This window comes from Columba livia, chromosome 2 (assembly GCF_036013475.1).
Source record: "Columba livia isolate bColLiv1 breed racing homer chromosome 2, bColLiv1.pat.W.v2, whole genome shotgun sequence".
In the NCBI taxonomy this organism is placed as follows: domain Eukaryota; kingdom Metazoa; phylum Chordata; class Aves; order Columbiformes; family Columbidae; genus Columba; species Columba livia.
The window spans coordinates 27,016,460-27,038,281 of record NC_088603.1 but is presented as its reverse complement, the minus strand read 5'-3'; the positions used below and the strand labels follow the sequence as shown (position 1 = coordinate 27,038,281).

At 40.4% G+C, this 21,822-nt stretch overlaps 1 protein-coding gene across 7 annotated transcripts in view; it reads right to left on the bottom strand.

The window, feature by feature from the left end:
• DYNC1I1 (dynein cytoplasmic 1 intermediate chain 1) overlaps positions 1 to 21,822 on the bottom strand; it is a 193,080-nt gene that overhangs the window by 140,941 nt on the left and 30,317 nt on the right. For 4 of the 7 annotated variants that reach the window (XM_065051124.1, XM_065051123.1, XM_065051125.1 and 1 more), the window contains exons 5-6: positions 11,730 to 11,789; positions 7,577 to 7,692 (exon numbers count right to left, since the gene is read on the bottom strand). In XM_065051124.1, coding sequence (XP_064907196.1) covers positions 7,577 to 7,692; positions 11,730 to 11,789 — 176 coding nt within the window. The remainder of the gene's footprint in view (positions 1 to 7,576; positions 7,693 to 11,729; positions 11,790 to 21,822) is intronic. The other 3 variants (XM_065051126.1, XM_065051129.1, XM_065051130.1) reach the window with 1 other exon arrangement.

Here is a 21,822-nt window from a genome sequence, read left to right as displayed (position 1 = left end):
GCCAGATGTACCAGGATCGTATTCAATTACAGATTTCCCACTGCCAACTAAAGGAGCAGGTTGGGTTCCACACAAAGAGGCTGAGTACAACATTTTTGGTTTATTGTAGAATAGACTAGCCTCCTCTCTCTTGGGTGGAGGGTGGGATCCACTTGCTCAAAAGCACAGAGCAAGGATCATCCATGACGATCAAGCAGGATCTGCAAGGAAGGAAGGTAGAGCATGGATCTTCCCCATGCTGTCTGCAGAGGATTTGAAGCAGTATTCCTTCCATGCACAGAATGACGCTTGCACACCAGTCTCCTCCAAGGCAGCCATAACCTAAAATCTGGCTCCCCGTTTCATTGAGAAAGGCCGTTAACCTTTCTGGTTTGTTTCGCATCTTCTGGAGCCTGAATGGTTTAGAGAAGGTGTGAGGGCAGTTGTGACAAGTCTGTTGTTCTCTTTCCAGCCTTGCAAATAACAATTAGATGTGTTTCCTGGGCTTGCATTTAACGCAGAGCTACCTCATGCAAGAGAAACCAGGTTCTGCAGAAGACCTGGGCCACTTTGGAGCAGGAAACACTCATGCATGTGGGTCTGGTTTTCAGGAGACCTTCCAAGGATTTTGTTAGGATTGTGGAAGAGCTGCAAAGAGTCAAATTTCTCTGTCTCTGCGTAATGAAATGATCAGGGACGAAGCCTAAGATCCCTAAAGCGTTTTTCCTCCACAGACCTCCTACTGTGTGTAACCAGGTCCAATCTTCCCTCTGTTAAATCAGTTCTTAGTAGATAATTCCCTGAGAATTACTGATGCTTAATAAATTCTCAGATCTGCTTGTTCAAAACCGTTTAGTATTAAGAAGGCTCTCTGCTGAAAACTATCTGAAAACCATCTTGACTATAAGAAGAACCCTCATCCAGAAGTCTTTAGAGAGGACCTGGGAGGAGAGTCAGAGAACAGGAACAAATACTGCAGCAATGATCGCTGGTAAATATACTCGTAGACTGTGGATGTAAATAGGCCACCTTTTAGGAATGGAATAGGATTGTCTTATAGAAATCCTATTTTAGCCGATGCATGCTACATATTTCAGATTAGTCATTTGATGTCTCCTCCTGCCCTCAAACACCAAAATGTGCAGGACCACAGATTATGGCCTCTTCATTCTTCGTCCCAGAAGAACCCCTTGTCAGTGTCAAATACATTATTCTGCACACCAAAACCACAGAAACACATTTTTCAAAGCCAAGCCCTTATCCTAATTCTGTACTACATAAAATTATCATGAGCCAGCTGGCGAAGAAATCCTTTATCAGTATACACCTAATGTCTGTAGCTTCCAAGGAGTGGAACAGAGATCCACCACACCTGGTACCTGCCTGATGTGGCTGTCCTGGAGAATATGTATTTTAGCAAACTGTACTTTACAAATTGTACTTCAAGAAGGGATGGGTAAGAACAAGGGATTGCAGCTTTTTTCACTAGTGTATTATTCCCCTGGATTTTTGTCATAATGCCTGTAACTGAATTTTTAAGGCTTTTTAAACGTTTCTAGATAGTATCTTTTTCCTCAACTTCATCTCTTCTCACACTTCTTTCATCAGCACTTACATTCATACAGCTTTTCAACGGTACAACTCAAGTATCTTCTATTAAGTATAGTTCTTGCTTCAGACAAAAGATGAGGGGAGTGTTTTGCTGCAGGTCACACCAGCATCCCTCCCTCTCCTCCAGCATCCCTTTGGGATGACGAGTCGGTTCATCACTTTAACACCAGAGGGAGCTGTCTGAATACCGTGGAAAGATTTTTCTGCCCAATTTAAATTAGAAAAATAAATAAATATTCCACCTTTGAAATCTCGATATTTAGAAAAGAGGATGCAGTTGTGATGGGCATAAAGGGGAATTATTGAAAGACTGTTATATAGTGCAATACCTCAAATCTGTCTTCTGTTTCATTCTAGTCTCATCCAATCTTGTACAGTCTGGTACAACCGTACAAAATAAGCTTTGTTGGTTTAATCAAACAAAGCAGTCTTGAATTAGAGTGTTTATGCCAGCTATTGAGATCCACAGTATGACCCCAATGGATGAAGGTTTGAGATGAAAAGGCAAACTAGATTTTTATAGCTAACTAAAACCACTCAGTGATACATGATACTTCCTAGGACAGACCATAATGTTTCTTACAAAATTAGTGTTCATCAGTACTAATAATAAGGCTCTGTCTCTTTAAAAACAGAACTTCTGCTTTAACACTGATTCATGTTTAGGTTGTATCCTCTTTTGAGTAGTGATTTCTATCCCAGTTCTGCTCTGCTTTCCACCACCTTTTGTTTACAACAGAGGATCTCTGCTTCACACCTCCCCTCCCCCCCGATTACGTCCAATGCTTTTCCATCACACATATTTTCACGTATCCTGACGCATATGTTGCATGCATGGTGATGCACAAATGTTCATCTGCATTTCTATTCAACGGGTCCAGACTTGTCTTGTCCTTTTCAGATTGGATCTGAGCTCTAAGATTCTCTGGAAGGGAAAAGCCGAAATAAGCTCTTTAACTTAACCCTCAGCTTCTGATCCATGAGCTCTAGACATATTGGGCATGAGAAAGCTCAAGTATGATCTCGCTTAGTTCTGGGACTGGCTTTTGTAAAGTACAGCATGCATTCACAGAGCTAGAGCTGAGCTACACTCAGACACGGGAAGGCACAGCAGGTCTGGTGCAGAATTTGCTGTGCTAGAGGTCTGCTGTGCGTTACCTTACAGGACAGACAGAGCCAGAGCTCCACACTGATTAAACCTGGAAATCTCAGTCCCTAACAATCAAAGTGAAAATACCTTTATTTATGGATTTAATCATTGAACTTACAGAGGCCTGACTTGTTTTCACAGCGTGGGGGCTTCTCAGTCCTAATCACATGTAATTCCTCATCTGATTACCAAAACTCAAAGTAGGACACAGCCTTCACATGGTGTCAGTGTATGACACTTTTAGTCATATGCAGTTTACTCAGCAATGAGAAATCTACATTATTGTGCCTACATGAAGTGCTCTGCTGTCAAGCTAGCCAGTGAAGAACCAGTCAATGCAGTCAATGGCACCTAGAGAGAGTTGTGGTTCACCCTACAGTAGTCACTTACATTTGGTATCACAAACAAATACCTAAACTCACATATCTTGGCCTCAAAAGTCTTAGACTGTGAGCAGAACTCTCCTCCCTCAGTGTTTTAAAAAGGATATCTTTCAGGAACATTAGGTCAGAGAATTACAGTGTCAGAGAGATGCAGAACCCAACCAAGCTTCTGGAGTTTCACCTCTGTTTTGCACTTCATTCCAGTTCACTTCCAAATGGAGTAGAGGGCTTATTTTTCCTCTTTGCCTAACAGTCAAAACATCCTCATTAGTTGAGTACAGCAGATAAGCAGATGGAGCATGGGCCTGAATTGCTTTCTTTACCAGAACTGGGTGAACGTTTGAGATGTAGGATAAGATCATCCTGCTCAGGAGGTGAGTATGACAACATATTTGTTTTCCCCACATGAACAACTATCTTTTGAAGATTATAAAGAGATGAAGTACACAGGACCTCCATTGTTCTAGAAAGTCAGATCTTCTTCCCCTGTATACAGGATCTACTTTTTCAGAAATGCATTTCAAACTAACCTATTTGCAGTGACAGTCTGGTAAGCCAGAAAAACTGTAATATCTCATTTTATTGATGAAGAAGTAGTTTGTGCTTCACAGAAGAGGAATAACAACATCCCTGACACTGGTCAGCAAAGCCAATGAGCTCAGAGACCTTCACCTTCTTGCTGCCCCCTTTGGTTTTGAGGGAAGACAGATCTCCCTTCTCCCAGAGGATGATCTCCCTTCTCAGTGCAGGTACAGTGTGATGTTTCCCTCACCGAGATTTTACCTTCTGGCCCATTGGAGAGCAGGAGAACAGTGAGCTGGAGCTGAGGTGGGCAGCCAGCAGAGTTGAATGTATGAGCTGTTTTCCTATCTGCAAAGGCAGCTTGTAGGCAGACATATAGACCTCCTTGCACTACTGTACAGCAGTGTGGGATCCACCCTGGCAGAGGTCAGGGCATGGCTTTCCTGTTCCTGCTTTCTCCTAGGTGTACCTTCAGCAAAGGGCAGCACTGCAGTGCTTTGGAGGGTCCAACCATCCCAGGCTATGTGGGGCTGCCATTCTGGGGCAATGTGACAGTCTCTGTACTGTGAACGAATGTGTCACAGAGACCTCTCAGAAAACATTTGGCATAGTCTAGGTCTTAATCAACTCCAGAATGGAAAAAGCAGCACAAGTGAAATGTCTCTCAATGCCTATGAATACCTAAATTCAAGTCCAATTATAGAAGGAGGAGGGGAAAAGTAAAGAGCACTTTTTTTCTTAGGCTCCAGAGCCAAGATCTGGGTGTTTTTGAAGTCATCCTACAAGGAAGAATAGAAAAGGCTGAAGCTTACTGTGACCTAAATAAAGCAAAAGAATTAGGTACTTGTGATCAAAGGGTTGAATGATGCATATACACATCTCCCTAAATAATAGAGTGGGTGGGGGAAATGACATGTCATTATTCCTCTGAAATAAAGTGATTTACCTTTTCTGAAAAGAGGAGTTAATCTGTTTCTATACAGTGAGGAATAATGCCACATTATTTCTTCTAAAATTAGCAGCTGACAAGCTGAGACTTCAGTTCTCATAGCATCTGGCTCTCTGGCACCACACTGTACTTACCACAATGAAGGTCTACTTTTACCAGTTTTACAAGGATTGGTGGGGAATAGCCATTACCACAAAGGCCTACATTCACTGAACTCCAGAACAGCAGTAGGTCTAAGGTACCTCAGACTTTCTTTCTAGAGACGCAACGTGCAGAAAACCTGACACTGACATTTCAAAAAAGCTGCAGAACTTTGAATGGATTCAAAGTCCTCTTTCAGTGGCTTAATCATATAGGAGAGGTCTTTCCATCCAGCTGTACCCTCATTAGTCGTCTTCCAAACCAGAAGCAAACATGTGACAATCTCATCGTAAAATTCCACATTTTGACATTTCCAGTGTCCAAGGCAGGCAGTGAAAGAGTGAATTCTGAAAGCTGAAGTCAGACTTATCTAAGTAAATAAGTGGTTTCCTTTTTCCTTTTCTCAAACTCTAAAGCTTCAGACACTGAATAACCGAGCACATAACCATAGTAATGGCTGAATAATCTATCTTGAAAAGATAATGGCTATATTTTATCACACGAATGCATAGGAACAGCATAGAGACTTCTCAAAACTGCTCGCCTGAGGAATTCCCTCTGTTTGCTGTTCATGTTTCGAGTGACAGCGTGAAGGGCTCAGCATTCACAAAGAGACTTGGGAGACTGAAAACCTGAGAAGTCATTTCCATCAGACCTGGGAGACGAAAATCACAGAGCTTATTTACCCCCTAGAGAGTTTCCAATTAAATACCATTTCAATGAAATAACCAAAGCTTCCTGGCTCTCCTTTACTGATGCAGGGCCATATTCATGTCCCAGTTATGTGCAGAGAATTCCCAGCAGCAGATTTGAAAGGAAGTGTAAGTTAAACTTTCCCTTCACCACAAATCTGAGACAAGCGATCGAGTGATATTTTCTCTGTGTTTAAGTATTAAAATTTCACTTTTGTTGATGTTTTTCCTTGACTGTGATGACACAGAGAATATGAAAGGTAATAAATCCAGTCACCAAAACCACTTATCACCATTTGACATTTCCCATCACAGGTTTGGCCTGGGCAGTTTAAAGTCCACCACTTTTTATGTTTGCACTTATCTTCTTTCATCCAAGTAAGGAACCAGAGAGAACCAAGACAAGCCACACTGCCCTCTGTGCTTGCTGTCCTGACTGCCAGGCTCCACAGCAGCACACTGTTGGTTTTGGTTGTTTGGGGTTTTTGTTGGTGTTTGGGATTTTTTGTTTGTTTGTTTTCTTTTTGTTTTCCTTGAAAGGTAGGTGACTGTCCTCTTGTCTACTCAAGAAAAGGATTTTGTAACAGCTGAAGAGCTCCTCGGAAAAAGAAGAACTTATTGGAAGAAGTTGCTTCCTCAAGAGAGGTTGGCCTGTTTAGAAAGGCATGTCAGCTACTGAGTGCTGGAGTTGCAGGACTGAGAGAGGTGAACACATCAAAGCTGTGTCTTCAACTCCCTGTATCCATATGCTCTTACAGTGAATAGAGGCCCTGTGTCAGGGAGGAAGGGCATCATCTCCATCTGATATAACAATGACTCCAGGATAATGCCACAGGGTTGAGCACCTACTGGTCTCAAGCCAGGAAGGCAAGGCCTTGGGGGTAAACCCCATCTTCTCAAAGCTTCAGCAGTTCTCAGAGAGGCGAGCAGAGGTTATCTGGGTTGAATCAGGGAGGCTTCTGAGGCAGCCTCTCCCTCTGAGAAGGCAAAGCTGTCAGGACATGCTACCCAAGAAGCAGCATCCAAGCAACAGGGTTGTGTATGCTTGAAGGTGTTATTTCAGTCAAGAGATGACTGGAGTAAAGTTGTGGTCTGGGAAAGCAGAATGTGAGTATCTAGCTCAGCAGTTTTCATTTCTGGTTTTTACAAAAGCAGAAGGCAGACCTGGTAACCCATTTGCAGAAAAAAAGCTAGCTATGTTTATCACTGTATCTTCCTTGACAGTAAGTTATGTTTAGACAGATTTTGTTGTACAACTTTTGCAACATACATGAATCTTCTTCTCTATGGAGCCTGGTGGGGTTCTACACTATCTACTGCAGGAAAGCACCTAATTGTTGAACTTTTCTTCATCCTTCATTGTTAACAGCAAAAAATAGAGTCAAGGCTGCCTTCAGTATTTCTCCTACCTGCTTTGTTATAGTGTGAAAATTACATCAGGCTAAAGTACATTTTTGCATTCAGTTTAAATGGTTTCAACTGACCTGCAATCAGTGTTCTGCAGTACAACACTGGCAAGTGTGTAGTCTAAGGAACAGACAGATCAGCACTCCCCTACTAACTACTCCACATGTTTACTTGTCAACAGGAAAGCCAAGCAGCAAAGAAAGAGTTCCATGAATGCAGATATGTATCTGTCAGCAGAGAGAAAGCAGGACTGTCCACATCAAATATGTAAACCTCCTTTTTCAGCACACAAAACTAAACTGTAACTTCTCCTAAGATTCATGTACTGGAGGGGGACACAATTACACTGACCAAATATCTGAGGGCAACTTCCCATCATTGCCTCTTTACAAAGCACAGAATGAATAACTTCCTTGAGAAACCAAGAAAAAATGAATAAAGCACCATTTTAATTATATTTGTAATGATTTATTTGAAAATATGCTCTCATTATACTGTTATCTAAGCACAGCCCATTGTAAGGCAGAAGTAGTTCGGCTCCACCCGAATTTAAAGTCATTATTATAATTATTCTCACCAGAACAGTCATTAATCACACAAACAATACCTGGCTTGCAGAAAATATGTGAGAGGTAGCTATATTATGATTTACTATTATTTTTCTTACATTCTTTAACTCTTACTCAAATACTTATTTTCTACGAAAATGGGTTTTTTTTGAAAAAAGTAATAACAGTCTTACCTTCAGATTGATGCGTGGCAAGAGGTGTCTGTGTCTCCTTGGAGTATGATACCACCTCCCGAGGTAAGAAATCAACCTGGGTAATCTTTGACACCCCTAGTTTGTGCAGTCTGCGTCTAAGATGGAATACATGACATCAAAAGGTTAGTTGTGTTAAATGTAAATCAGAAGCAAGAACAAGAGTGTTTGCTTTTATGAATAGGGTAAAAAAAATACTTCAGTGTTTGCTAAGATAAAACACAATACACTGTGCATGAGAAGTACCTAATTGCAGTGAAGAAAAATGACCTGGGAACCATTTGCCATAATAAAGTACAGTTACTGAACCTCTAGATCATGCTGCTGAGAAGGACTGTAAATGGGAGAGAGAAATGACCAGATTTTGCCCCTTGTAACATGCAACAAGATTCTCTTTCATATCATCATTACTGCAATGTTCTGCCTGCTCAGAGTTAATCCTCAGCCTGAGATACACAATACTGGAAAGGGTATGGTGGGTATAAACCAGGCTGGATTAGAACTGTCAGATGTTCACCTGAGAGCAATAATAGAGCCTTTAACTGGCAAGGTAGGTAATTTCTATAAAGGAGATTTTCCCTTCTACCGGTGTCATTAGTAGTGGAACTGATGTAGGTTTATGATTAGTAGAGTCCTAATGCAAGGGTTGGAGGGGAGCTCTGAGACACAGCTGGAACATGGCAAGTATAGCCTTCTTCTTCTACTACTTCTCTAACTTTAAACAAACCACATGAAATAAATCAGTAAAGCCAACTAACTGTAAATGAGTGAGAGAAAAGGAAGAGAGACAGCTGCACGTGGTCATTAACAGTGTTAGTCATACACAGTTCACTCAACAGTGAGAGGAAAAAAACTCAATTTATTTCTTGAATATTATTTGACTGTCTGTAGGGAGGGAAGAATAAACAAACAGTTACTTTCAAGTGTTTTACTGGAAAAAATGCCAGCTTTCAGCAGAGAAAATAATATGCAAATCAACCACATAAATCCAGTTAACTAGATGAATAAGAGCAAGCACACTTTTGCATTTATGGGAAATAAATTAATGGACATGATGTTTCTGAACTGCCATATCATTACAGAGAGAAATCTGAAAAAGCAGAAAATTCATACACATTATCCATATCTCCTCCATTTTCAAGATTGTCAGAAGAACAGAGGCCAGTGGGGTTTTGATCTAATTCATTTACAGAGGTTTAGGTATTCAATTAAGATTGATGTCTGAAAGGAAATGGGAGTCTCAAAGAGAAATTGTTATCATTGGATGACACCTACTGAACTCTTCATGTGGTTCATACTACATCAGCTATATATTTTTCTAATCTGTCTTACCAGCTGAGTTGTTATTAAGCTTAACGCAATCAGATTCAGCAGGTAATTAGTAGGAATTAGCCCTATCATATAACAAACCACTAGAGCAGGAAAATAGTTGTTACAGCTCTGAGTCTTTTTCCTTTTCAAAAAGGAAAAATAAACAAGTCTCCCTCCTTACAACCATTTGTGACTTTGGCAATATGAACTAAAGCTATGACTGTCTGAAAATCCTTCAGAAAAACTTCTGTGCCGTTACCAGGGACAGAAGTACTTCTGCAGTTTGTGATATACTTCAGCTAACTGAAGTTTTAGCAGCATTACATTTTTGTAGCTTCTTTAACTGAGGGTTTGTGTGAATTCAAGCTTTAATAAATATCTCACCCCAGCAAAATCTCAATTGCTTTTCCCTCTTTCAGCACCAGATGTGCAATCTCTGTTGCCTACTTGGTCAGTTAGACTTCCCTGTGTAACCAGTCCCCTGTTGCCCCAGGCTGCTGGTTCCATTTACTGAGATTCTTAAGCCTTCTGCATTGAAAGAGCTTCTTGACTGTGGTCTTGGTTAAGTAAAATCTCTAATTATGTGTCTAATCCAGGCTAATTAGAACCTCACCTAATTCTAACAACAGTTCCACATGAGGTCATGCATAACTCCTCGGCTGCTGAGGATGGGGAACATTGATTCAAATGGAGAGCTGGATACAACTGGTAGTTGAGTTAACCTCTTTGTAGACTGCTAACCATCCCAGAGCCTTGTGCTGAGAGAATGTGTGGAATTTTTTACTTAAAACATTTCTAATTCTGGAATTGCTGATGCTTGTACAAACATCTAGTGTCACCCATATCCTGGTAAGTACTGGTGAAAACAGGGAGGATCATGGCCTCTTAGTTCTTTTCTGTCCCTATTAAGCAACCTGTCATGGTTCTTATGTAACTAAAAGCTGGCCTAGCCCTTGACCCGAAGCCCTTAGGGACAACTGGAGCATCCTTTCAGTGTCTGGACTATGCTAAATATGGACTGTAATGTTCTAGACTCTAGTTCTTTTTAGAGCAGCACTAAACAGCCTATTGCTTTCCCATTCCCATTTTTCATCTGAGGTGCTCACATAATTCTTATAATTTACAGTTCACTGAATATTCATCTTAGAGAGCACAAAAGCTTTGAAGGATTCCTTTCAAAACTGCTTATGGGATGCCAGTAGGAGGACAGTGACTAAAGCTCATGCATTAAAATTTATTTCTCTGTCTGTAGGTGCCACAAGAAAGATGTCTGTGCTAGAAGTGTTTCGCTACACACAGAATTAAATTGCTGACTGCAGAACATTTTTTTTTTTTTAATTGTGGTTTGGTTTTCGTGGGGTTTTTTGTTTGTTTGGTTTTTACCTAGTCTCATGGCACCAGAGGAAAGTCTGGTCCTCTCTCTGACTCTACCTTGGTTTTGAAGACAGTTTTCTTTCAAAAGCAGCAGGACTTCCATTACAGAGCATACCTGTGGATTTACTCTTTGGTGTGCTTCTTTTCTGTGTTTGCACTGACTGCTCATAAAAGATCGAAGTCTTGGGGCTATACACTGAGCTATCTTTTCTCAAGTCAAACAAAGGAACTTGCCTTGCACAGCTATTTGAGGAACCCTGCTCCCAGCAGTGCTCATCTTTTAATCCAAACTCCTGGGAAAGGATAGCTGAGATTTCTAAAACTTCTGTATATTAAACCAAAAAACTCTACCTTTTTGGCATGGTCCAGGCAAAATTGTAGAAGCTGGATCTATTTGAAGCCACACTCAGGTGGAAATTACAAACATTCTTAACAGTTCTGGATGTGGATAAACCCTGTTTAGAAAGCTCTCTGGAGACTATCCACTCCTCCTGATCTCTCCTGGTGAACAGCCCTAACATCCCTAACTGCAGCTGGGAGCACTGTTAATGAGGAGTCAAAGGGAAATGGTTGTTTTTCTTATAGAATGGTGAATGAATTTCATGTGGACTAGTAAAAGCATAAGACACTTGCCTGGAGACCCAGACAGGTAAGGCCATAAGTTCAAAGGCAGAGCAATTTCTTCAACATAGAGATTTGGTTTTGCCTACAACTCAAGTTCTCAAGAACCTGAGGGACTGCTATGTATCCTTTTTTAGAGAAACAGTTTATCCTAAATATCTCTGCAGGTAGGTATTTCTAAATTATTTAAATTAACTAATTTTTTTAGATGCTTGGGGTAGAGTAGTTCTATCCCAAACCAGACAATACTAATTTTAGCTCTAGAATAATTTTTAAAATGCTTGATTAGCCTGAACTCAACTAAGATGGCAATTCCTCTTGGACTATGATCACATCTAAGTGCACAATTAGAAGCACATACACAGCTCCTAAGGAAAAAGGGGAAATGGTTACTGCATGTGGAAACAGCGTAACTATTGCAGGCAGGAAGGAGGAGAAAAAGTACCTTGCAAATGATTCAGAGAGAAAAGTCTGAATCAATAGGTACAAACAAGAACAATGTAACTGTACATGCACATTTAAGTGCCACAATAATAACATTTCATCTGTAATGAAATTGTTATTTGTATTGTGTTTCAGGCAACAGAAGTAGCAGCTTATCTTTTCACAAGCTTCTCTAAATAGTTTTTGGGTTCGTTTTGTTTTTCCACAAAGATGGCTTTGCTGAAGCTTCTTATTGATGAAACTAAATAAAAGGAAACTTAAATTATGGTCTTTTTGAGTCAACAAAGCAAAGGAAATTATATAAAACCAGCTCAACTGGAAAGCATTTTCAACATAATTCTTGCAAATAAATGATAAACAAATAACAAAAAGAGCTGACATATACCCAAGTTCAGAGTCAGACTGGAGCTGCAGCACTGAGGGGTCTGTGTCCCATTGCAAGGTCCTAGGGTGGTAATCAGCCGTGCAGCACAAAGGGAGGGGGGGGAAAAAGAACACACAGAATTAACTGAAAGGATGAACAAAACCCCATCTCATTAGTTACATGCTCTATGTAGTACATTCAACCTCCAAGTGCAAGGGACAGCCATAGTACGTCAAACAAGGTTTGTATGTCAAACTGTGACAGGGCAGGCAACTTATTCAAATTACATATTATTGGTAAACAAAGGGAAGAAGCTGGATTTCCTTTCAGATACTGGTTAATGAAACATTTTTTTCTTTTTCTGAAAGATTTCTAACTCTTTAACTATGGTTGATGCATTCACAATAATCAGTAAAATGTGCAGGCGCAATTTATTGTCATCATGTTTTTATAAGGCAGACTGAGCACTTGCCATGAACTCCACTGAAGAGCCGAGCCCTTCACACACTCCTAAGACTGATGGTCACCCATCCTGTAATCAGTGCTCTGGGCACGAACATCACACAGTGCCTATGCCAACAAAGGGCACAATGACACGAGCTCTGATGTATTCTGGGGGCTTCTTGGACAAATAAACAAATTCTTCTTCTTTTCCTCCAGATAAAATTTCTGGGGAAGGGGGGAACGAAACATCTGGGAAAATCAGAGCTATGACAGTCTCTTAATGGACTGCTGTCATGGGGCAATGTTGCCAAAAGTCCAAATGCTCCAGAGGTATGGTCTGAAGTGATGTTCCTTTGCTTTGCTTTGCAAAAGTGATGTTCCTTTGCTTTGCAGTGCAACTTGCCATGCTACCATCTCTAAAACACTTTGCAAACACTCAAAGGGCCTTTCTGAAGCCCTGTGAAATACTTACATTCATCCAATTCAGAAAGACAAAAATTGACATATTGAGGCCAACAATATCAAAAGTGCCCACTCGTTCCCTGGCACTTTATTTTACTTTATTTTTTCTCCTTTGGGAAAATACATCTCATAGAATCATTTCAGTTAGAAAAGACCCTCAGGATCATCGAGTCCAACAATAACCTAACTCTAGCACTAAACCACATCCCTAAGAACCTCATCTAAATGCCTTTTAAATGCCTCCAGAGATCTCACATGCAAGAAAACAGCCAGAATCCGTGACAGAATCAGGAATCAAGTTTGGCTCCTGAACACCTTTTCCTGTAGTATGAACTCTAGATTATGCATTGTTCTCACTAGCAGAGGCTGAAGAAAAGGAGAGCATTCCTTCATTAAAGCAAGCAAGTCATGTAGACACACTGGATAATTATAGTCCTCAAAATTAAAAACTCCTCTCATTTCTCCTGACTACAAGTTTCGAGGATACAGAGAACATGATATTACCAGACCCAGCCAAAACCAGCCATGCTCAATTTACACCAGCCTTTCTGCAACAATAGCAACCTCTGCCAATGAATCACTCATAAACCAACAAGTTATTGAATTAGGTTAAAATACATCTCCTAAAGCCATATAATTATGCTACCTCCTGCACTTAGTATAACTTACCCATTCTATTACCAACATTAACTCATTCTCTGGAGAGACAGACAAGGGCATGGGGTGCACCCTCTCATGTCAGAGTGAAACAGAATAAATCTCAACACCCTGTATGTACAAAAAGAATGAAGAATTGTAATGCAAAAGTGCTTTTCCATGCAACAAAAAGGCACTTATTCCCCTAAACTTCTTATGATCCCTAGTGATGTATATTGGCATGAAAGACTTTACACTGATACAGAAAGAATTCTCCAAAATGAAACTGCATTACAAAGGGGTCAGAGACAAAACACTAGAGTAATAAAGAACAGATCACAGAATCACAGAATCGACTGGGTTGGAAAAGACCTCAGAGATCATCAAGTCCAACCCTTGGTCCAACTCCAGTCCATCTACTAGATCATGGCACTAAGTGCCATGTCCAATCTCAGTTTAAAAACCTCCAGGGATGGTGAGTCCACCACCTCCCTGGGCAGGCCATTCCAATGCCTGATCACTCTCTCTGTAAATAATTTCTTTCTAATATCCAGCCTAAATTTCCCCTGGCAGAGTTTAAGCCCATGCCCCCTTGTCCTATTGCTAACTGCCTGGGAGAAGAGACCAATCCCCACCTGGCTATAACTTCCCTTCAAGTAGTTATAGAGAGTGATGAGGTCACCTCTAAGCCTCCTCTTCTCTAGACTAAACAACCCCAGCTCCCTCAGCCTCTCCCCATAGGTCTTGTGTTCAAGTCCCTTCACCAATATTGTTGCTTTTTTCTGGACCCACTCCAGCACTTCAATATCTTTACCACAATACTCCAGGTGTGGCCTCACCAATGCAGATTTTTTCCTTGTAACTTGACTGTAGCTCAAGTACAGTGGAAAGGAAAGTAGACATAAGAATCTGAATGTGTGATGCAAAGCAAAGGCATCAGTGAACAATGCATTACAGATACTCCATTAAAAATGGTATCTGTGTGAAAATGACTCTTATAATGTCACCAAGATCAGCAGCATATATTAGGGCTTGCTATGTAAATGCCAGGTTCTAATCTAATAGCTGCCTAGGGGCTACTTATACATGCATATCCAGGTTTTCCAAACACTGACAAGAAAACATATATAACCCATTTCGTTTTTCTGCCCTGACGCCCCCCCCCAACATCCACTTTCAAACCTACAAAATTTTTCAAGGGATAAAGACTATTCCATCAGAAAGAACTCTGTTATCATCTCTATTATCATCTGATGAAAGCAAGAGCTTGCAACAGGTGTCTAAAGAGGTACAGCCCCTACACTCCACCTCCAAGAATCCAGACCAAGTTACAAGAGAGGGCACTTTCACCTTGTACTCAGCTGAATGCCTAAACAAAATAAGTTTCGAGATCTCCCATGCTCAAGACAAAACTCAAATCCCCAAAACATGAGAACAGCAACATCTATGGTTCAGACCATCATTTGTTACATGCAGACCCTACATGTAGTGGAGACACGTTCTTGCCTTAAGTATTTAATTATCTGGATTCTGACACAGAGACTTCATCAGTCTTGATATTGATGCATACTTTTAATAGCAGCTCTCTTTGACTCCTGATTACAACTGTTTTCAACTGGTTTAGTGCATCTGCAAAACATTTCCTAGATTTGTGCTCCAAATGGTAATTATTCTCTTTGCATTGTTGTGTTACCACTTGCAATGTCTTGAAAAATAGATAAGGGAGAAATCTGCTGTGTTGTCTTCTCAAGCTTGGCTGAGCAATGTTACTGCAGCAGATGAGGTTGCAGGTAGCAGATCTTCTGGTTCTAAGTCTCTTGCCCTAGGAGACACAAAATGCAAGTGGCTGTGCTCACAGAAGGGAGGCTGGAGTACACAGGGAGTGACTAGATGTTTCAAGAAACAATATTGATTTCTCCTTTTCCTCTTCCTGGCACCTGAAGAATGTCTGCAGATCAAAATGAAAGTGAGTGAACAGTAAAGATGTAATCTGGACCTGCAATTTAGCCAGTTTCCATGGCAATAACACAGAAAAAGATTCTTTGAGGATTAGCAACCCAAAAGACAATGTTGAATAGCCTGTTCTGTCATCCAGACCAGGAAATTAAAGCTAATCTGTTTGTGATGAGTAGACATAGCGTATGACATTCCTTGACCATTTGGATGAGCATCACCATTATGCTTGTTCTCCTGTGGACAGTTCTCAGGGGGGATTGTGAAATGCCATTGGATCTCAGTGAAAAAGCAGTGCCAATCCTTTTCAATTTTGGCACGTGAGTTCTTTCTCCAGAGATTTCTTCATGAAGAAAAGGATTAGGTGCCATTGGTCCTTTTCCTCTCCTCTCCTCTCCTCTCCTCTCCTCTCCTCTCCTCTCCTCTCCTCTCCTCTCCTCTCCTCTCCTCTCCTCTCCTCTCCTCTCCTCTCCTCTCCTCTCCTCTCCTCTCCTCTCCTCTCCACTCCTCTTTCCTTTCCCCTTTCCTTTCCCCTTTCCCTTCCCCTTTCCCTTCCCCTTTCCTTTCCCCTTTCCTTTCCCCTTTCCTTTCCCTCCTTCTTCATAAAAGAAAACTGAAATTAGCTTTGAGACTTCCAGTCACTCAAAGACAGGGTCAGAGGGAGTAATGTTACAGAGCCCAAAGCCAAATGCATGGGCTAGAGAACGGCTTGATCAGTAGGTCAGCACTCAGGCAGAGGTGCTCCCACTCTGGACCCTTTCAGAGCACAAGATCGTGAATATCCCTCTAAATGGATTAAATGGATTTTGGCACAGATCTATGGAGAACAGGTACAAAAATTTCACCTTAACATTTTTATTGGGAAAGGAGACAAGCATTAGACCAAGCGGGGGAAAGCAGTGCTCACTTGTGCTTTCCACAAAGCTCCTGCAGACCATCAGAGCTGAGCCTCCTCCTGCAGGGACACAGGGCATGGGAAGGGGCCCTGGAAACGCACCCAGCATAAGCAGCCTGGTCAGGACTAAGCCAGATCAGACCATTCCCACCACACAGACAGCACAGACACTATTTTAATCAGAACTACCCAACATTGTTTCAAAGCTGGTTGCTATATAAGTCTCCCACACAGTGACAAACAATAGCCCTGCTATCAATCTTTCTTTTACAAGTCTGGTGCACAACCGCTGCCCTTGGCTGATTGCAGGATAAAAAGCTGTAACTATTATCAAATAACAGATTGTTCTAAAGCAGCATGAAGGGAATGAGGGCTTTTAGATCTTGCACTAAGTAGGCAAGGTACAAGTGTTATAACCTCTCTTTACACTGAATTGCTTTGACTCTCTTCCTTTAGATAGTCATATTTTAGTATTCCGATTTGCTCTGTATTATGATGTCAATAATCTATTCTTGAATTTAGGACAATATTAACGTGGGTGCTGTTTTGGCTCTTAATACTGAAAAAGGACCAGATAATTTTGATACAATGCATCTTCTTTTTCCCCCATCAGTAGGGGAATAACCTGTAGAAAGAAATAAATAGAAGGAAGAGACCCAGCTGTCGTTCATTTATTAAAGGATTGGATAGTAAAGCAACTTGTTACGCTTTTGTATTCTGAATTCATGTTCAAAGCATCAGGGAGATCCTCAGAGCACAGTTTTAAGAGGACAGAGACCATCGCAAAATTTTAGCTGGGAGGTGAAAGGAATTTGAACAGAAACATTCCCTTTTCTGTATTATTACTACCATGGAAAACCAGGCACTCCGCCATCTGTTACGATGACCTGTGGAATCTTCCAGAAGATTTTATTCTGATTGCATAATGTCAATTATGTAGATTATGAATGTGCAAAAGACTAAAATAAATAAACTAAAAATAAATTAAAAAAAAAAATATTCATACTCTTTTGGAGAGTTCCTAACCTCAGAATGCATTAATGAAGCATGGAGTCTGTCATCTGAAACCGTCTGGAATCCATGCGAACTTCTCAGCTAAATTAAGCAACTTTGATTCTGGCCTCAGGCATAGTATATGAAACATGTGAGGCATTAGCACCAATACATATTCTTACTAAATCACCGTCATAAAATGATATTTAATATCTGGAATCATGGTCATATTGCAGTACAACTTGGCCCTCGTAAGTGCCCCAGTCCAACACTTTTCATCCAGCCAGTGTGCAACATGCTGACAACTTCGTTCTGACTGCTTCCCTGATACTACAAATCAAATCCTCCCTCATCTGTTGCTGATGCTGCAGAACATGTGTTCTGCATGACTTCTTTTCTCTTCCCACTCTCCCTTCCCAGGTCACGAACAACCAGGCTTGAAAATCCATGCTTTTGAAAAAGGCTACTCACAGAACAACAGCAAACCCTGCACTTCTCAGGGGCCTCCTGCAGGGCAGGAATCTCTGCAGCAGTGCAAATCACACCTTCAAGCAGAACTGGAGGAAAGCAAACACCATCTTCTGGCATCTCCTGTCACCAAGAGTTGTTGTGCTTTCCAGACCAGGAGAAAACCACACTGACAGTGTACTGAGTCCCAAGGTATCCGCTGAACTGAGATTTCCATATGTGTTCCTAATGAAAGACCATTAGATCTGACAGGTCCCAAACCAGTATCTTCCCTTGCAGCAACACCAATGTCCTAAAACAGCCCTTTGTGTGAGAAATAGCTATGCCCTCCTAACCCTAAAATACAGTGAAGGAGTGTGCCATGACTCCACCGATTAAGCTGTGCTGAGGTTTTCAGAGATCAAAGGTCAATCCCATTAAGGAGAGCACAGACTGTTAGTAAACGGATAAACCAGAAATTAAGGAGGGACTTCACCCATAGCATATGGAGTCACCCACAGCACATGGTGTCTCAAAGCACCTTTGCTTACAAGAGTAATGCTTCTAAAATGATGTGAAGGTGGCTAGTTTCATTTTCCCCATCTGTGGTAGCAAGCAGTCTTGACATCGCAGTGAGTATTTATATCATCTTCAGGCACCTAAGCGAAGTGCTCCAGCAATGAAACATGCCACCATGGGCTCTCTGCTCATGAACATAATGACAGGAGATTGCTCCATGCAATCAGTTCAGAGCATCCAGCTTGAACTCCAACTGTGACGTGGTTTTAGAGGTGGTTATTCACAAATAATTTTTGGAGACAGCCCAACTAACCTGGGTGGGTGATTTGGGAGGGTAAATAAAGAAGGTGAAGCCAGACTTTTCTTGGTGGTGCCCAGTGACAACATGAGATACAATGGACACAAACTGAGAAAAGGAAATTCCACTTAAACATAAGAAAAAATATCTTTACTGTGAGGGTAGTCAAACACTGGAAGAGGTTGACCAGGGAGTTTGTGAAGTCTCTGTCCCCTCAGAAACTCAAAACCCAACTGGACATAGCCTGAGAAACCTGCTTAGGGCGACTCTGCTCTGAGCAGTGGGGGATGGACCAGATAATCTCCAGAAGTGCCTTTCCACCTCAGCCATTCTTGGGTGTGTGATTCCGTGCTCCCCTTTTCATCTCCTGCCAGCACCCTACGAAGAGCCAAGGGGCTATCTGCATTGACAGGAGAGCTACTTGGGAGCCTGAAAGCTTTCATCTGCTTTTTGCTTTCTTCTAACTTTAAATGCAGCTAGCAAAACAAATTAATTAGGAAAAAAGAGCAAACCAAAAAGCTTAAGCCCACAAAGAATAACAGCATTCTTGGTTTTGACTTCGATGCAAGGAGGAGCCTCCTCTTAAAATACAGGCTTGGATTACAATTTCCAAAAGATTCAGAATTGCTGTGCACCTGCACATGGGTGATATAATGAAAACCAGGTCCCACCCAACTCATGCAGTCTTAAAAATACTGGATTCAACAACTGTGAGATATGAGACCTACTTTAAAATCACCAGTAGAATACAACACTTAAGATGTTTTTTTAATGCATTTTTTCGATGCCATACCAAATATTGTCATGAAATTACAATCCAGTATTATTTGAAATTTCAGTATGTAATCTGTCATGTATCTAGACTTCCCTTAGTGTCTGAAAAAAGGGCAGAATAATTTAATGTTGCACAGTTATTTAGTTATAAAATTTTAAAGAGTTCTACCTATGTTGTTGTGTTAGTTTCTCCAAAGCTCCTATTTGGTGTTAATTAGAAAATGTGAACTAAGAAACTGTTGGTGAGAAATTACTGCAGATGTTTAAAAATATATATGTGTCTAGATAAACTGTTTTTATGCCTTTCATTCTAGATTGTTATAATCTTGATTTTCTCCACTATAATTGTCACTTTCTGATATTTGTCATACATTTAAAGTGTGTCTCCAAAACAAAATACATCAAGAAAAGAAGATTCCATAGATGGAAAAGTACCACTTTCCTCAATAGATGCTTTGCATCTAAGCCACTATTCTGCTGCCATCTGTGCTCTGTTTTGCAGATCTGTTCCACTTTGAAGGGATTGGCAAAAAGAAAATACCTTCCTTGTGCTGCTTGTTTTCTGAAGCACATTATGAGCAAGATGGCTATCAGCCGTTAGGGAGGATTTGTGCCTCTCAACAAGACGCTCACTTATGGTCGTAGAGCAGAATGCCGTGACTTACCACACATCCTTGTGTTTGGAGCTGGGCTGCTAATCATAAAATACAAATGCCATAATACATTCAGCTAACAAGGAGTTTGGCACCACTCTTGGAGCACAGCCAGATACTTGGGCTTGCATTTACACTTCCAAGCAGGCTGACACCTCTGACTTCCAGTCTTCACCAATAAAAAGAGCAACTCTGACCTCCCTGAGAGCAGACCGCTATCTTTCAGCTGCCTGGCAACCATAACAGCCCTTCTCAAAAGGGCATGAGTTAAAATACTTTTCCTTTTTCTTTTTTTAAGGCATATTTATAAAAAATCACAGACAAATAATTTTAAAACATGTATATTTCACAATTATTCTTAAAATCGAGGCTATGCTGCTGAATGTATTTAATAACGGTCAAAATCCACTTGACTTTTAAATCAGAATGAACAACTCTGGCATGCCTTTAATTTTAAGGACATATCGCAGGACCAACACCTTGTTGATTCCCATTTTCACAGAATTCCACTAATTAGATCTGCAGTTAAATGTATCCAATCTGTTGAACTTATTTGGTATATTTAAAGTCTGTCCTTTGATTCAGGTCTGCATTACAGAATACAGTCTCCTGGCAATGTAATTAACCTTGTCATTCTCACAATTTATATGCTATAGCTACAGAAATCTTAGTCTGCAAATTCATGCTGGTTTACCAGGAGGGTCACTGTCAGTAGCAGGCTGGATCTGCGAGGACAGGTCAAATAGAAGCTTCTGCCGAGCCTATGGACTGACACAGATTTACTGTAAGTGCTGGACAGCATGAACAGTCATTTTGAAAGTGCAGTAATAAAAAGCATGTTCAGGAATGGGAAGGCACAAGTTGTTTTGTTCTTGTAGCAAACCCTGAAAATTGTTTTTTAAAATGATATTTTTATCTTGTTTTTTATACCAAGAGTGACAAAATAGAACTGAAATGATCACAAATGTAAAGAAAGAACTTGGTGGGAGAAGTTTTACATGTTATCAGCTCCTGCAGATGCTTTAAAGGAACTGTAGTACATTAGGACACTTAGATCCAGAGTTCACACAAGAGAAGTTTTCTCATAAACTTCAAGGCTTTGGATACAATCACATAAAAGACAAAGTTACATTTATTAGTCAAATCTAGGAAAGACAATCCGTAGCCTTTCAGAGGAGTCAGAGGTAACACAAAGGCTGGAATTTACAATTTCTAGGTCTGATATTATTCAGCTGAAGAAGAAGTGAAAGATTTCAGCAAATTTTCATTTTTGCTTTAGTGCTAAAATCCCGTAACTACTAGCTGGAAGAAGAGTTGGTGCTTCCTTTCCTCTATGCAATTTATTTTGTGCTACAAACAGCAAAATCTTTTGAGAAAGGGCTGAGATTTTTGCTATAACTAGGTTGAAACAAGACCTCATTGTATGAGAGTTATCAAACATTTTTCACATCAACAGTCAAAATGTCAAAAGTTTTCATGACCCAATTATCTAACTTTTAACACACCAGCTCAGAAATTACATTCTGATTTTGAATTATTAAAGTAAGTAAGTAAAATTTCTGAGTCAAAATCAGTTTCAAAAGCAAACCAAAATGTTCTACTTATGAAAAATTTAATATAGAATGCTTAGGTTGTTTCAAAACTCCTTGAAAAAAAAGAAAAAAAAAATGTGGATTTTTATCAATATCTGTCCAGTGGCAGCAATTCCCATTTCACAGATTTGAAGAAAATTCCTTAAAAATTAGTTACTAAAATAGCTACTCAGAGCCTTGTTTTATTTTTTCAAATTAAACATAAAATTGTGAATGGGAATCTTTTGTAATAGGCTAGTGAAGGAGAGAACATCTACATGTTCAAACTATACCAGTTTAACTATGTTAACCAATTTAACATAGGAGGTGATCTCACACAATTTAATTAAATCAAGATGAAATTCTGTGCAAGAGAACTGTTTAAGCCAAGCTGGCATTAGCACGTAAGTTGTTTTGTTTTAAGAGGATTAGTGTTTTAGTCCCTAAAATCATTTGATTGTCTGACCAA